General features: G+C 40.9%; 1 protein-coding gene across 1 annotated transcript; it reads left to right on the top strand.

Annotated features, from left to right (window-relative positions):
* Positions 1-2,279: 2,279 nt before the first annotated feature.
* LOC146914788 (uncharacterized) lies at positions 2,280-16,080 on the top strand. The gene is made up of 5 exons (XM_085721138.1): positions 2,280-2,664; positions 2,766-3,049; positions 3,227-3,409; positions 5,908-5,913; positions 15,769-16,080. The coding sequence occupies exons 1-5, from the start codon at positions 2,280-2,282 to the stop codon at positions 16,078-16,080; spliced, it is 1,170 nt and encodes a 389-aa protein (XP_085577264.1).
* The last annotated feature ends 1,313 nt before the right edge of the window (positions 16,081-17,393 follow it).

The raw sequence follows: 17,393 nt of genomic DNA, 5'->3' as shown, positions 1-17,393 counted from the left end.
TTTTATGAACACAAGAATAAAGTTAATAACATACATCGACAAAATGCATATTAATAATCTCGTGAGCATAGCTCAGTGGGTAGGACAATGCATTGTTATATGCAGCGGCCGGGGTTCGAACCCCGGACTCCCCACTTATTCACCTTATAAGGTGAATTCTAGCCACTAGGCTACCTGACCAAAAAATTCTAGCCCCTAGGCTACCTGATCGTACCTGAGAAGGTGACTATCGGTGCTTTGAATGCGGTGGTTGCTACGGTGGTAGAATATGTTGGAAAGCTTCTTGGAGGGGATGGGGGGTGTGTACCTGCAGGCACTCCGACGCTCAAGTCAGTAGAGATTCAGAGAGTGAGGGTTTTAGAGGAAGAAAGAGTTCTACCTTGGGGACTGCATTGAGTCCCCTATTTATAGAGGTGGAGGGCTGCAGAGCCGTTGTGGTGGCACACCTTGTCCTGGCAGTTACGAAATCGTGGGAAGTGTAACCTCCAGGGAGTTTATTGCGGGAACATGCAGAATGTGCAAAGAGACGTTGGAGTTCTTTTGAATCGGTCTCGTTTGCTTCGTGCACCCCCCTCGCGGGGAGGAGGTATGTTGTGAGCAATGTTGCCAAACGTGGAGTTTGGGCTTTGGAAGATATTGGGCCTAAGTTAATGGGCCAAAGATCTTTTGGGTCGGTCCAGAACAGTAGCCCCCCAAGTCGTTGCTCTTGACTAAGAGTGATGACTTAGTGCAGACATTTGATCATTGGCGACCGACCGCTTGGAGGATATATTCTTGTCGAGCATCTTTCCCGTTAAAGGGTGAAGAGAGTCTTGCTCGCCATACTTGGAGACTTTTTTGATTCAGAGCGTAGTTTGCACGGGGGCTCCAGAGCGTTAGTAGGGTAAGACGAGCGGACGCTTTCTTCCCTAGCCCTGTTCACCTTGTGTTTGAATGAGTTTGCCAGTTTTGATGAGTCGTGCTCGACATCCTGATGTTCGGAACGGATGATCGGACGGAAAGATTCCCTCGCTATGGAGTTTGGTCGAATGTCATTCCGCAATTAATGCTCCCGTTTCGAGGGAAAAATTGAAGAGACATGACCTTTGGTTTCTGTATGACACATGTAAAGGCTATTATAGTACTTGAGTACATATAGTCTGTAGAGTGTTCTCGGCTTGTGTTTCCGAGGTGTCATCATAACCGTTGATTCAATCCTGACGTCCCATGAACAGCTACCAACAATCAGAGCCCTTGGATGAATGGTTTGATCAGATCTGGACCGTAGGAATGCTACAGGGAAGTAGAGTCGTACGTGAAGGGTTGTATTGGATAGAAAGTCGCGACTTTTGAGTGGTTTATGAAATGAGTATAAATAGCCCAAACGTTGTTTGGTATGTTACTTTGTTTCATTTTCTCAGAGAGTAAGAAGTTTTCTCCAGAGTTTCTCAAAGGCGAAATCTTTCCAGTCTTTCAATTTTGTGTTTGTAATTTCTTTAGTTTCTGTTCTTTCTTAGAAACCGTAGGAATGTGTGTTCTTGTGGCAAAAAGTGTTTCTGACTCGGTGGTTACCGCCATCGTTTACGGTGGTTTCCACCATTCATCAAAAAGACTTTGAAAATATTTGCTGTGTGTTTTCTATTAGTGTCTAGAAGAACATTGGCGACAGGCTTAGGCTTCATCCATAAGCTTCGAGTTTGTTCGCCGGGAGTTGGTCTCCCCGATGTGTGAGTCGAGCCTGTAGTTCCTCTTGTTTTCTAGTGGTAGCATTTTGACCCCTTCCTTGCCGTGGCTGACCTGATGAGTGAAGGAAGCATGGATCTGAGTGTTGGATTCACGTTTTCCCTTGCTTTTTCAGGTCTATCATGGCAAGCGAGGGAGTTGTCGCGTTAGCTGTCTTGCGGCCCGGAGAGGAGCCCTTAGAAATGGAGTCTGTTTTTGCTACTGATGGCGTGGGGGAAGTCCCCTTTGGTACCATCGGAGAAGTGGGAGATTGGGAGCTGGTTCTGCCGAGCACGTCTGACAAGGTGTGTTCGGAGTATGAAAACTATGTCTTTCCCATGTATGAAGTGGTTTTCAAAGACATGGGTTTCTGGCTCCCTTTCTCTAACTTCCAGCGGGACGTGCTTCGTTGGACCAAACTATCTCCCACCCAGATCCATCCCAACTCCTACACCTTTATGAGGGCCTTTGAGTTGTTATGCGATTATCTTTAAATCCTTGCCTCCAAAAATGTCTTCTTCCCCTTCTTCACCGTGCAACGGGGCGCGTATTGGGTTTCTTTCCGTCAGACCCAGAAGATGTTTGAGATCTTTGCCGGAAAGGTTCGTAGTTTCAAAGAACGCTTCTTTCTGGTTCCACCAAATAGTATGGCTGCTCTGGATAACCTTTTGGAGGTCGCGGAGGATGGCGTTCGCGGGTGTCGTCCTTTCTTTAATTTATACTGGTCTCAGGACCATTTTGTCTACGAACCGAGGGATTTCGGTCGTACTATTGCCAATCTGACTGATGAAGAGAAAAGCCTGCGTCAACAACTCTGGGCTTTTATTAAGTCTCTTCCGCAGAGGGTTAAGACTGATAGATGGGGGAACCCTTTGATGAGTGCGGATGGGACCTCAGTAACAGAGCCCCGCCTCATCAACAGCCATGAGTTGTTGACTTCTGAGGATTTCGAAGCCGGTCTTGGTAGTTTATCTTCTTCTTCCGCCGTCTTATTTGTTTGCTCACTTGATTTATTCTTGTTTTGTTTCCTCCATCTGATAAACTTCCCTTTCTATGTTTTGCAGGAAAAATGAAAGATTTGGGGGCGCTTGTAAACGCGGCGAGCATGAAGATCTCGGCAAAGAAGAAGCGCAAAAATGTTCAATCTCTAGAGCACCTCATAGCTAGTTCTGGCCCTGGCTCAACCTTTGGTCCTGTGGTGGACTTGGAAGGTGATGAGCCTACTGAGGAGCTGGTGCAGGATTCTGCGAAAAGGCAGAGGGTGAGAGTGTCTTCCGAGGACCCAATCACACCGATCAAGGTTGTTCCTGTCTGCTCTGAGAAAGGAGACTTCCTCCAGCTCCCAAAGGTGTGGTCTGAATCGAAGCTGTGCGGTGCTCAGTCGACCCTTTTCTTGGATGACCCTGAGCTGAAGATTATCCAGGACCTGGGTCCCGCTGGCCGGAGTAAGGGGATAACCGATGGGGTTATTTCTACGATGAAGGCTTTGGAGGTCGCTGCCGCCTTGAACAATGCTTCGCTGGAGAGTGAAGTCCGGGTTGATGCTTTGGTGCTGGAGAGGGATGCTTTGACCGCCAAGGTTGCTGCTTTTGAGGAGGATCAAAGGAGCAAGAGGTCCGTCGCTGAAGAGCGTGACCGTCAACTGGCTTCTTTGAAGGAACAGTTATCTGGGGCTCAGGCTGCTCTTGAGCAAGCAACCGACTCCTCTGTTGGAACAAAATGTGTTTAACAATGAACCTCAAAAAGTTTTGATGATAACAAGGTATTAAAAATTGTAAATTGGACTAGCTAATATTTGTTCAAGTGTACAGGACCACAGTTAAAAAGTTACTTCATTATTTGGTTATGAATGAGCAAATAAAGAGCAAAAGAAAATGAAGCTTAGATGATTCTGAAGGCAATACGCTCTTGAAAGTAAAAGCGCTCCTGAAGTCAAGCTGCTCCTGAAGAAATAGTGCTCCTGAAGAATAGTGCTCCTGAAGACAAGAGGTCCAGAAGCCACATTATCAGAAGCTGCATCATCAGAAGCTGCATCATCAGAAGCTGCACCTGCAGAAGCTGCATCATCAGAAGCTGCCTCATCAGAAGTCATTTCACCAGAAGCTGAAGATCAACTGGATTTGCAAAAGATTCAAAGATTGAAGAATCTACATTGCAAAAGCTGTCTATTGGATTCGAAAACATAGCAGAAAACTAGTGGAACATTGCAACGGTCACTTCAAAGGTGTTTGAAGGCATGTGCTTGCAATTTTGGACGAAAGCGTTGACATTGTACCTCTGTACGAACTGTACAACCACCTTCTCCACTACTCTGTTTTGTGTCCACGCTACAAGACAAGAAAACAGCTTCAGAATACGGCTTCGCCTGCAAAGATGTTCCTTTGGATAAGGAATGGATTTCAAATTTGTTCTTCATAGGACAACAACCAAATCAGGCAAAATATCATTGGTGAAAGATCAAGCTTCAACAACGACTCTTTGGTGTGCTGGCAATTTCACAACGTCTCTTTCACACCTCTATATAAAGGAGTGAAGACTTAGAGTTTTGGTAATGCAAGAACGCTGAACGAAAGACTCACAACATTTTTACAAGTGCCAAACCTCTGCTGAAATTGTTCTGCATTCACTTAGAATTTCTGTGTCTCAAAGTCATATCTTAGAAATTCTTAAGTCCATTGAGTCCGTATCTGATTTATATTGTGAGCACCTCTGATTGTATATCAAGTGTTCAACCTTAAACAATTTTCTGTGTAATTTTGTTTAGTTAGGAAGTCTCTTGCAGTTGTGCTTGAGCAGGAAGTCTCTTGATTGTGTTCTTGAGCAAAGGAAGTCTCTAGCTTGTGTGCTTGAGCAAAGGAAGTCTCTTGCTTGTGTGCTTGAGCAATTGTAATCAGATATTACTCTTAGTGAAATCTCCTTGGAAGTGCAAGGGGGACTGGACTACTTCCGGATTGTGGAAGGAACCAGTATAATTGCTTTGTGTCGTTCTTCTTCTCTATCTCTGTTTTATTCTGCTGCATTTAGATTCTGATCATCACTTCAGAAGCTGTCTCACTTAGCTTCTGATCAGTGTGTTCAGTTTTTTAGGAGAATTGAAGAATTTTTCAAAACACAATTCAACCCCCCTTCTTGTGTTTTTCTCACCTTCAATTGGTATCTATAGCCTTGGTCTGTTGTGTAACACTTAACCGTGCAACAGTCAAAGATCTGAGAAAAACATGTCTACTCCTCCTCCTACTGGTTCTAGTGATACTAGCTATAAAAATGTCTCACATGATTATAGTGATAGTAAGAAATCCAGTGTTGAAAGATTCCAAAATTCAATGGAGATGCTGAAGAATTTTCTTGGTGGAAGACCAACTTTTACAGTTACATCATGAGCCTAGATGAAGAATTATGGGATATTCTGGAAGATGGTGTTGGTGATTTAGTCCTTGATGAAGAAGGAGCTGCTGTGGATAGAAAGAAACATACTCCAGAACTGAGGAAACTCTACAAGAAGCATCATATTATCAGAGGAGCCCTTGTCACTGCTATACCCAAAGCAGAATACATGAAGATGAGTGACAAATCCACTACTAAAGCTATGTTTGCTTCTCTCTGTTCAAATTATGAAGGGAGCAAGAAGGTCAAAGAAGCAAAGGCTCTCCTGCTTGTACATCAGTATGAGTTATTCAAGATGAAGGATGATGAAACTATTGAGGAGATGTACTCAAGGTTTCAAACCTTAGTTTCTGGGCTACAGATTCTAAAGAAGAGCTATGTTGCTTCTGATCATGTAAGCAAGATACTCAGAAGCTTACCTGCCAGATGGAGACCAAAGGTGACTGCCATTAAGGAAGCTAAAGATTTAAACACTTTAAGTGTCGAAGATCTTGTTAGTTCTCTCAAAGTTCATGAGTTAAGTCTTAATGAACATGAGTCTACTAAGAAGAGTAAGTCAATAGCTCTTCCATCCAAAGGCAAGTCATCAAAAGCTCTCAAAGTGGTTGAATCTGAAGAGGAAGAACAGTCAAGTTCAGATTCTGAACCAGATGCTGCTGAAATGGCCATGCTCTCAAACAGACTTCAATATCTGGCCAAGAAGAACAGAAAGTTTCTCGCCAGAAGGGGTAACTCCAGAAGCTCAAGGAAAGAAGATCAGAAGGGATGCTTCAACTGTAAGAAGCCGGGACACTTCATTGCTGAATGCTCTGATCTTCAAAGAGAAAAGTCAAAGGACAAGTCAAAGAGGTCTACATTCAAACCAAGCAAATTCAAGAAGCAGATTAAGCAGAGTTTAATGGCAACCTGGGATGATTTGGGTAGTGAATCTGGATCTGATAAAGAGGAAGCTGATGAAGATGCAAAGGTAGCTGTTGGGTTGGTAGCAACGGCAACTTCAGAAGCTGGATCAGATTCAGACTCAGAAGATGAAAACGAGGTATATTCCAAAATTCCCAGAGATGAACTTGTTGAGTCACTTAAAGAACTTCTTACACATTTTGAAGTAAGAACCAATGAGTTGAAGGATTTAAAAGAAAAATATGCTGATTTGGTACAACAGCAAAAATCAACTCTATTGGATCTGAAAGCTTCTGAACAAGGACTTAGGGGTTTTGACTTCATGTGTAAAACATATGAAGATCAGCTCAGGTTCTTATGTCAGAAGCTACAAGAAAAGTGTAATGAAAAACCTTTAAGTAACCATGAAATTGCTCTTGAAGATTTTATTATATCTGGCATTGACAGAAGCAGAGTAGCTTCTATGATTTATTGCATTTACAAGAACAATGGCAGAGGAATTGGTTTTCCAGAAGTGAAACTTGAGAAAACCAACCTAAAATCTTGTTGTGAATGCATCAATGAAGGTCTGAAAACCTTCTCTGTACCAGAAGGGGCTAAGTTGGAAACTGTTGTTCAATCAGAACCTGAAGCTTCTAGTTCTAAGGCTAAGATTACTTCAAAGCCAAAGAACTCTAAGTCAAAGGCTATGATCAAATCTGATTCCAAGACTTCAAAGGTTAGGATCCTGAAAAGATTAGAACCTATTCCTCAGAGTCTGGTGAAACCAAAATCTGAGGCTCTGAAATCTAAGTTTCAGCAGAAGACAGTTACTGCTTCTGAAGTACCAAAACCTAAGGTGATGGTTAATCAGAAGCAACCCAACTCACAGCACAAGGTACAAGAAGTGAAGAGTAAAGCCTTAAGTACTAACCTTCCAGGACCCACAGGACAATGGGTACCTAAATCTAAAAATGTCAATGATGCAGGTATGTCTAAGAGCATTGCCAAAGCAAAGATCATGGTACCTAGACAGCGGTTGCTCAAGACACATGACAGGAGACCAGTCCATGTTTCTCAGCCTAACAATGAAAGAGGGAGGAAATGTGAAGTTTGAAGGCAACCAGACAGGCAAGATCATAGGTACAGGAACTATTGGTAATTCCTCTACCTCAATGAATAATGTATGGTTGGTAGATGGTCTTGAACATAACCTTTTGAGCATTAGTCAATTTTGTGATAATGGTTATGATGTGCTTTTTAAAAAACCCAACTGTACAGTAATCAACAAGGAAGACAAATCCATTGTGTTCAAGGGAAAAAGAGTTGACAATGTCTATAAAATCAATTTTTCTGAACTGGCTGATCAGAAGGTGATTAGCCTACTATTAGTGAATGATAAGAAATGGATGTGGCACAGAAGGTTGGGACATGCTAACTGGAGGTTAATCTCTAAGCTTAGTAAGTTACAACTTGTGAAAGGGCTACCAGACATTGACTATCATTCAGATGCACTCTGTGGTGCATGTCAGAGAGGGAAAATTGTGAAATCATCTTTTAAAACCAAAGACATTGTTTCAACCTCAAGACATTTAGAATTACTCCATATTGATTTATTTGGACCAGTGAGTACTGCATCCTTATATGGAAGTAAATATGGATTAGTCATTGTTGATGATTACAACAGATGGACTTGGGTGAAATTCCTGAAAAGTAAGGATTATGCATATGAGGTAATCAGTAACTTCTGCACACAAATTCAAACTGAAAAAGAGTCAAAAATTTTGAAAATCAGAAGTGATCATGGTGGAGAATTTGAAAATGAGCCATTTGAAGCTTTTTGTGAAAAACATGGAATCATTCATGAATTCTCTTCTCCTAGAACTCCACAACAAAATGGGGTTGTAGAGAGAAAGAATAGAACTTTACAAGAAATGGCCAGAACCATGATCCATGAAAACAATTTGGCTAAACATTTTTGGGCAGAAGCAGTGAATACAGTATGTTATGTTCAAAACAGGATTTATATTAGACCTATTTTGGAGAAAACAGCATATGAACTTTTTAAAGGAAGAAAACCTAATATCTCTTATTTTCATTAATTTGGATGTACATGTTACATTCTGAACAACAAGCTCTACCTAAAGAAATTTGATGCCAAGGCCCAAAGAGGAATCTTCTTAGGTTACTCTGAAAGGTCAAAGGCATATAGAGTGTATAATTCAGAGACACTCTGTGTTGAAGAATCTATGCACGTTAGATTTGATGACAAAGAGCTTGAAGATAAAACTTCAAAGCAAGGTGAAAGTTTTGCAGAGATACAGGTTCCTGGAGTTACTCCAGAACCTGATCAGATAGCTGAATCTGAAGATAGTCCAGAAGCTGAACCCACATCAGAAGCGCAAGATGAAACTGCTTCTGATGAAGCACAAGATGGCTCACATCAACCAAATCCTCCCAGAAACACATTCAAACACAAGTCTTTACATCCTGAGGAGCTAATCATTGGAAACAAAGATAGTCCAAGAAGAACAAGATCACATTTCAGACAAATAGAGTCAATGATTGGACTAATCTCAATGATTGAACCTACAACAGTTGATGAAGCACTTTCAGATGATGGATGGATCCTAGCTATGCAAGAAGAGTTGAATCAATTCCAAAGAAATGATGTGTGGGATCTGGTACCCAAACCTCAGCACAAGAACATTATTGGAACAAAATGGGTATTCAGAAACAAGCTGAATGAGCAAGGTGAAGTAACAAGAAACAAAGTCAGGCTTGTTGCACAAGGGTATAGTCAACAAGAAGGCAATGATTACACTGAAACGTTTGCTCCAGTTGCAAGATTGGAAGCTATCAGGTTACTTCTTTCCTATGCAGTTAATCATGGCATAATATTATATCAAATGGATGTCAAGAGTGCATTTCTAAATGGTGTCATAGAAGAAGAAGTGTATGTCAAGCAACCTCCTGGATTTGAGGATATTAAATATCCTGACCATGTTTTTAAACTGAAGAAATCACTATATGGCTTGAAACAAGCTCCCAGAGCTTGGTATGATAGACTAAGTAATTTCTTAATCAAGAATGATTTTAAAAGAGGACAGGTTGATACAACACTCTTCAGAAGGACCCTTGGGAAAGATATTCTTGTTGTGCAAATATATGTTGATGATATAATATTTGGTTCTACTAATGCATCTCTTTGCAAGGAATTTTCTGAGTTAATGCAGGATGAATTTGAAATGAGCATGATGGGAGAGCTGAAGTTCTTCCTGGGAATTCAAATTAATCAATGCAAAGATGGAGTCTATGTTCATCAGTCTAAGTATACAAAGGAGCTTCTGAAGAAGTTCAAGCTTGAAGATTGTAAAGTGATGAACACTCCAATGCACCCTACGTGCACCTTAAGCAAAGAAGTTGAAGGAGCTAAAGTTGACCAGAAGTTGTATAGAGGTATGATTGGTTCCTTGTTATACCTCACTGCATCTAGGCCAGATATTTTATTCAGTGTATGCTTGTGTGCAAGATTCCAATCAGATCCTAGAGAATCTCATATGACTGCTGTCAAGAGAATCTTCAGGTATTTGAAAGGAACAACTAATCTTGGATTCCTTTATAAGAAATCCTTAGACTATAAGCTAATTGGATTCTGTGATGCTGATTATGCTGGTGATAGGATTGAAAGAAAGTCAACCAGTGGCAATTGTCAATTTCTGGGTGATAATCTTATATCCTGGGCTAGCAAAAGACAAACAACTATTGCTATGTCTACAGCAGAAGCAGAATACATTTCAGCTGCAAGTTGTTGTACACAACTACTTTGGATGAAACATCAGTTGGAAGACTATCAGATAATTGCTAACAGTATTCCCATTTATTGTGATAATACTGCTGCTATTTGTTTGTCTAAAAATCCAATTTTGCATTCAAGAGCCAAGCACATTGAAATCAAACACCATTTTATCAGAGATTATGTTCAAAAAGGAATTTTAGATATACAATTCATTGATACTGAAAATCAATGGGCTGATATATTTACTAAGCCTTTAACTGTTGAAAGATTTGATTTTATAAAGAAAAATTTGAACATGCACTACGTGTCTGATTAAAGTTTGCTTGCTCCTGAATAGGATTTTAGGTTCTGAAGTTAGTTCAGAAGCAGTAGTCCATCAGAAGCTCTGTATTGAGGTTCTGAGGAAAACTCGCTTCTGATGATGACGTCAGCATCTGAAGTCCAGAAGCTGGATTTATTGCTTCTGAATAGTTGAATTAGTGGAAACGTTGGGAGTTACTTTTTAAAAGTAACTTCTGGCCCACTAACTTGGTAGTTACTCTGTGAACTTCTTACGTGGCCTGTATGTGTTGGTGTATAACTAAAAGGGCAATGATGATTTAATAGCTTTGAAAGTACTTTTCACGCGCCCCCAATTTGTCATTAATGTTATGTTTGTTTGTCTCTTTTCAATTGCAAACGTTTTTACTCTTAAACACTTTTTCAATTCACACACTACTCACTCACAACAAACACATTTTGCTCTCAAACCTCTTGCGAAGTAAGCGCAAAAACCTTAGAACCCTATATTCTCTAAATCATCTTCAATCATCATCAAATGGCATCATCAAGCTCGCAACAGGAAGTTTCAGACTCTTCTGCACGAATGGTTCCTGAATATGACTACAGAGGAAGAAGTATGAAACTGGAAGAATGGGAACTACAGGTTCAAATAGAAAATCCGGTGGATTTTGAATCACTCGCCTTCCATGAGTGTTGGATCAGAAGCTACTATGAAAAGCTGGAACTTATGTATTACTTCAAGATGTGGAATGGACCAACATACGAAGCATTGGTTAGACACTTCTGGGTGAGAGCTAAGATTTATGACAAAGCTGCGTCTATAGCTGAAGAAAGTCAAATGGTGTTGATTTATCCCGAACTGGAAGGGAAGACCAGAGAAGTAATGGGACTTGAGCCATTTACAGGTGTTGAAATCAGGTCAAGCATTTGTGGTATTCCAGTAAGAATTGCAGAATGGCAGATAGAAGTTGTACTCCGTAGAGAGGCCTCTGGAAAATACTCTGGAATTGATCTCTCAAGTACAGCTGAAGAACGCTTCTGGAAAGAGAAAGTAAACTTGGCTCTGTACAACTCCATGCAAGCAGGAAAGTATGCTGATCTGAGCATGGATAAGAAGCTGCTTCTGAAGATTCAGAATGAGGACTTACTTCCATGTGGTGGAAGTGAGAAACCCAATTTGGCACAGAAGGTCTTTCTCCATCACTTCATTAAGAAGGAGAAAGTGAACGTGCCAAAATATATGTTCAAGTACTTGATAAAGTGTCTGAAACAGAGTCAGCTGTAGAATAGAACCTGGGTACCTTATGGAAGACTCTTGTCAGAAATATTCTATCAAGGAGGAGTCTTGGACAAGCTAAGCAGTGCTGAAGCCTTCACAGATGAGCTGCTTGATACTAAAACTGGAAAGTTCATAAATGCACAAACCCTCAAGAATATGAAGTTGATCACTGTTGTCACCAAGCTTCAAACTGATTTGAGTGAATCACTTGCTAAGTCTGACCTTATGAAGGACTTTCCACCCATCTGCAAGAAGGATCCCCTTGAAGTGCAGATGTACTATATCAAGGAACACTTTGAGGCAACCAATGAGAGAATCAGATTGGAAGATGTACCAGAGGAAATGTATGGTGGTGCTCTGCCACGAGCCAGAGGCAGAAAGTCAAAAAGGAAGATGACTGCAGAGCAATACCTAGAGGTTGAAAAATCTGCGAAGAAGTCTAAAGTCACTTCTGATAAGCTTAACATTGGTGGTTCTGCAATGCCATCAATTGAAGAAGTGGCTGAAGACATCAACTCTAGCGTGGTCGTGAGTATTGGTATTGCCCTTGATCAACCTGCAATACCAAAGAAGAAAAGGAAGCAAGCAGTAAGGAGGACCAAGGATTTTCCTCTTATTACCAAGAAGGCTGAAGCTGCTACTAATGTGTCAAAGCTATTGGAAAAGCTATGGAGATTGCTTCTGAACTTCAAGAGAGGGTAATAACAGAAGCATCACAACTTCTTAAAATTCCTGACACTGCTGAAGATGATCAATTAAAGTCAGCTGATTGTTCAGAACCCTCTACAACAGGTAATATCTTCACGCATTCAGAACAAATAGTACATGAGATATCCAGTGACACTCCTTCACCCTCTTCAAAATCCTCATCATCATCTTCTGATTCTGATGATGATAAACCTATAAGTCTTCTGTTTCGTAAGCCAATAAAAAGCCATTCAACATCAACCAAGACCAACAAAAAGTCCTCTCAGTCAAGCACTTTTAAGCTAGTTGGTCATATAATCAATCAGAAGATAGAAAAAATGGCTGAGCAGAGAGACAAAGTCATTGATACTATCCTCCGCCATCACCCTCAACCTCTTAACATTCAACCCCTCAACATGATTGTACCAGAAAATGTTGAGTCAACCTCAGAGAAAGCCTCTGAGACAACTCCAGAAGCAGCTGCTTCTGATAAAGTTGTTTCAGAAGACCCCCCTCAACAAAAACCTTCACCAGAAAAAGCCTTTTCACCCCCTCAATCTGAACCTACAACTTCATCACCCCCATAACAACAACCAATTGTTCCTGAACCATCTGTTCCTGAACAACCAATTCCTCAAAAGACCGTTCCTGAACATATTGTTCCTGAACAACCAGTTACTCAACCCATTCCTGAACCTGCACCTGAAACTGCCGCTCCTGAACACATTGTTCCTGAGCTAACCTCTGCTTCCATAACTCCTTCACCAGTACAAGTTATCAAGATTACCCATCATACTGGTGTATGTGATATGGACACAGACTCTGAGGATGATCAAAATGATCATGCCTCTGATATGGTAGTTGACCCCACTCCTGACCAACCATCAACTAGCCAATCCTTAACTACAAATGACCAATCATCATCAAACCTACCCATTGTACACTTAGCCCCTCCAAAACCCTCTAAACAACCTTCACCTCCCACCATTTACCTGGACTCTCAAGTACTACAAGATGTGTGGGAAGATATTGCTTCTGAAGTTCTCAGACTGATAGCAGGAAGAAATGACTTGGGTCATCAAGTTAGCTATCAGAAGCAATGGAGAAGGATAAAAGAAAGGGTCGTCAACCTGATTTCAGCTTTGCATGATTCCTGCATTGAGGCTCAAGAGCAAGCCGAGCAGAAGCTGGAAGATTGGTTGAATGGAATGGAAGAGAATACTGGAGATGTTGAAGTTCTTGATACTTGGGTGAAGAATCCACTCAGTATCAGAGGCAAAGAACCTGATGAATTCCTGCCTAAGGAGCTGCATCTGATTATTCCTTCTGAGATCCTGGAGAAGATTGATGCACCTAACCTGGCTCTAGCTCAGGAGAACAAGGTGCTCAAAGAAGAAAATGACAGGCTTGAAACAGAGCTACTAGAGCAGAAGCTGAAGATATCAAAATTGGAAGCTGATATGCAAGAAGCCAAGATCAGAGAAGACAACTACAGAAAAGATATGAACAAGAAGTATGCTGATGTTCAAGAGCTTCTGAAGAAGATTTTAGAGAAATAAGCCAAACCCATAGTTGCACACTTTTAGCTTATTTTTTTTTTGTCTCTTTAGGCTTTTAATATTCTTTGATCATCTCTGCTTCTGATTTAGTTCTTTTCGCTTCTGATATTATAAGCTTCTGAATTCTTCCTGCTTCTGAAAATCTTTAATTGTTTATACCTTGTGTGTTATTATTTGCTTTGATAATAATGCTTGCTATGTTGTTTATTTAATCTTTGAAGATGGTTAATATGCTTTAAAATAATTTGAATTATGCTCTGAACCTTTAATCTTATGTTTTCTCATCTCTTCTTTTTGTTTATGTCTTTTTGCTAATGACAAAAGGGGGAGTATATGTGATAGTATTTAAAGGCTCTGAGCCCCATTAATAATATTTGAAAATTTTGAAAAATTTCTATCTTTTTGTTTTACCTTTAAAAGGGTGTATCAAAAAGGGTGAAGTATCAAATTTCAAATAAAATTAATTGAACCATTCTTCTTATCTATAAGTCAATTCTTTCAATTTTTTTTTAAGCTCTGATATTATTGTGCGAAAAATGAATTTAATTAACCTGGGTAGAACTTAGGGGGAGCTTACAAACCTCACCTTAAAAAAACTATCAGACTCAGGGGGAGTTAGAGCTTACAAACCTCAGACTCTGAGCTTACAAACCTCAGAAACCCCAAAGTCAACTCGTTAATTAGATTAACAACAATTGACCAATTTTAAATACTATTGTTTGTCATCATCAAAAAGGGGGAGATTGTTGGAACAAAATGTGTTTAACAATGAACCTCAAAAAGTTTTGATGATAACAAGGTATTAAAAATTGTAAATTGGACTAGCTAACATTTGTTCAAGTGTACAGGACCACAGTTAAAAAGTTACTTCATTATTTGGTTCTGAATGAGCAAATAAAGAGCAAAAGAAAATGAAGCTTAGATGATTCTGAAGGCAATACGCTCCTGAAAGTAAAAGCGCTCCTGAAGTCAAGCTGCTCCTGAAGAAATAGTGCTCCTGAAGAATAGTGCTCCTGAAGACAAGAGGTCCAGAAGCCACATTATCAGAAGCTGCATCATCAGAAGCTGCATCATCAGAAGCTGCACCTGCAGAAGCTGCATCATCAGAAGCTGCCTCATCAGAAGTCATTTCACCAGAAGCTGAAGATCAACTGGATTTGCAAAAGATTCAAAGATTGAAGAATCTACATTGCAAAAGCTGTCTATTGGATTCGAAAACATAGCAGAAAACTAGTGGAACATTGCAACGGTCACTTCAAAGGTGTTTGAAGGCATGTGCTTGCAATTTTGGACGAAAGCGTTGACATTGTACCTCTGTACGAACTGTACAACCACCTTCTCCACTACTCTGTTTTGTGTCCACGCTACAAGACAAGAAAACAGCTTCAGAATACGGCTTCGCCTGCAAAGATGTTCCTTTGGATAAGGAATGGATTTCAAATTTGTTCTTCATAGGACAACAACCAAATCAGGCAAAATATCATTGGTGAAAGATAAAGCTTCAACAACGACTCTTTGGTGTGCTGGCAATTTCACAACGTCTCTTTCACACCTCTATATAAAGGAGTGAAGACTTAGAGTTTTGGTAATGCAAAAACGCTGAACGAAAGACTCACAACATTTTTACAAGTGTCAAACCTCTGCTGAAATTGTTCTGCATTCACTTAGAATTTCTGTGTCTCAAAGTCATATCTTAGAAATTCTTAAGTCCATTGAGTCTGTATTTGATTTATATTGTGAGCACCTCTGATTGTATATCAAGTGTTCAACCTTAAACAATTTTCTGTGTAATTTTGTTTAGTTAGGAAGTCTCTTGCAGTTGTGCTTGAGCAGGAAGTCTCTTGATTGTGTTCTTGAGCAAAGGAAGTCTCTAGCTTGTGTGCTTGAGCAAAGGAAGTCTCTTGCTTGTGTGCTTGAGCAATTGTAATCAGATATTACTCTTAGTGAAATCTCCTTGGAAGTGCAAGGGGGACTGGACTACTTCCGGATTGTGGAAGGAACCAGTATAATTGCTTTGTGTCGTTCTTCTTCTCTCTCTCTGTTTTATTCCGCTGCATTTAGATTCTGATCATCACTTCAGAAGCTGTCTCACTTAGCTTCTGATCAGTGTGTTCAGTTTTTTAGGAGAATTGAAGAATTTTTCAAAACACAATTCAACCCCCTTTCTTGTGTTTTTCTCACCTTCATCCTCCCGGAAGCTGGCTGAGGAGAAGGTGTCTTTGGAGGAAGCTCTGAAGAAGGCGGACCTCCCTGGAGAGGAGGAGGCGGAAGACCTTGCTGTCCTACGGCGTGCTGACCTTGTGGACAGGATTGGTGAGCTGGAAGGAAGCTGGGTGGACGCCGTCAATCTTGGTTTTGATTGGGCGGTGGCTCAGCTGAAGGTGGTGAACCCGGGTATCGAGCTGAACGTCGAAGGAATTCATCCCCTTAGTGAAGTGGAAGATGGGGTAATCACGCCTCCCCCCGATCCCAAGGAAGATAATGGGCATGTTGATGAAGCCCAGGCCTGATGAGGCCTTGTAATTAATTTCCTCAACAATTATGCTTGTAATGACATTGTGCGCCCTTCGTGGTTTAATTTTAGCACTTTTATAATATAATTGCTTCGTTCTCAATTACACTTGTCTGAAATGTATGTTTTACTTTCAAGCATAATGTTTTGAATTTGATTGCTCGTTGTGTGCGGCTTTTTAATACCGTTTGAAGTATTTGTTGAGAGCGAACTATCTATCTTGTGTGTTTCACAGACTGCAATAATTCGTATGCTTTTTAACTGTTCGACTTGTATTGTTGTTCGCTCTTGAAGTGTGAAGCTTTTTAAGTCGAAGTGTGTTTTGCTGCGGTGGGATGGACTACCCCCCGCAGTCATTATTTCGACGAAGTGATTTAATGACTGGAGAGTTTAGCATGCCCGCCTGGCTTTTTGTTACTTTGACTTGATGAAATCAAAGTTTTGCCCTTTTCTTCCCAGGTAACTTTGTTTGGAAAGTTTTTACCTTTGCGTTGTTTTGCAAGGAAGAGTTTGGGCAGGAGGTTTCCAACTGTTTACATGGAGTATTAGTTAGAAGTATTGCACACCCAAGAGATCGTTTGTCTGAATGTGTGTCCAAAGTTATGGACGTGTAACAGCGGATGAACAAAGAAACCATTCCAAGTTCAACGCACCGAGGCGTGAATCAGCCATCGCGAGTTGGGGTTCTACCTAACATGCCGAGAAGTGATGTCGCAGCGGTAAGCGTACATACTGAGGAGTAAGAGAATTTGTTGTGTACATTTCTCTCATCCTTTTTCTTTTTGGATTTGGAGCGGCATGACTTTCCTCCTCTGTTTATTTGCTCGTTTGAGAGTGAAGAGTTCGTTGTATAGAACTGAGTACGTATACTTGAGTAAATTGGCGTTGTCTGCCATCTAAGTGTAATACCTTTTGAGTTTTTCTACATTCCAAGTCCTTGGAGTTGCGTTTTGGTGGAGATCATCGAGTCCATAAGCCCCCGTCCCTATCTTCATCCGGATCCTGTAGGGCCCGTCCCAGTTGGCGACAAGTTTCCCTTCTTCAGAATCCTTCTGGTTTCGCCGGAGGATGAGGTTGCCCACTTCAAATTCTCTTTTTATGACCTTCTTGCTGTGGCGAGAGGCTATCTTTTGTTTCAGCGCTGCCTCACGCAAGGTTGCTCCGATCCTGACTTCGTCAACAAATTCGAGCTCTTCACGTAGATTTGCCGTGTTGGCGGGGAAGTCAGTGTTGGCGTTGGTAAGCCATGTGAGTTCGGTTAGCTCAATGGGTAAGACTGCCTCTGTCTCGTACGTGAGTCGAAATGGTGAC

The sequence above is a fragment of the Medicago sativa genome, chromosome 6, assembly GCF_051527215.1.
Source record: "Medicago sativa cultivar Bolivia chromosome 6, Bolivia_mono, whole genome shotgun sequence".
Taxonomy (NCBI): domain Eukaryota; kingdom Viridiplantae; phylum Streptophyta; class Magnoliopsida; order Fabales; family Fabaceae; genus Medicago; species Medicago sativa.
This window is presented reverse-complemented; position numbering and strand designations above follow the sequence as displayed.

Coding starts and splice junctions, on each gene's coding strand:
- LOC146914788 (XM_085721138.1), top strand. CDS start 2,280: ATGTTTGAGATCTTTGCCGGAAAGGTTCGTAGTTTCAAAGAACGCTTC. Junction 2,665..2,765: donor GGATTTCGAAGCCGGTCTTG/GTAGTTTATCTT, acceptor TATGTTTTGCAG/GAAAAATGAAAGATTTGGGG. Junction 3,050..3,226: donor ACTTCCTCCAGCTCCCAAAG/GTGTGGTCTGAA, acceptor GCTTCGCTGGAG/AGTGAAGTCCGGGTTGATGC.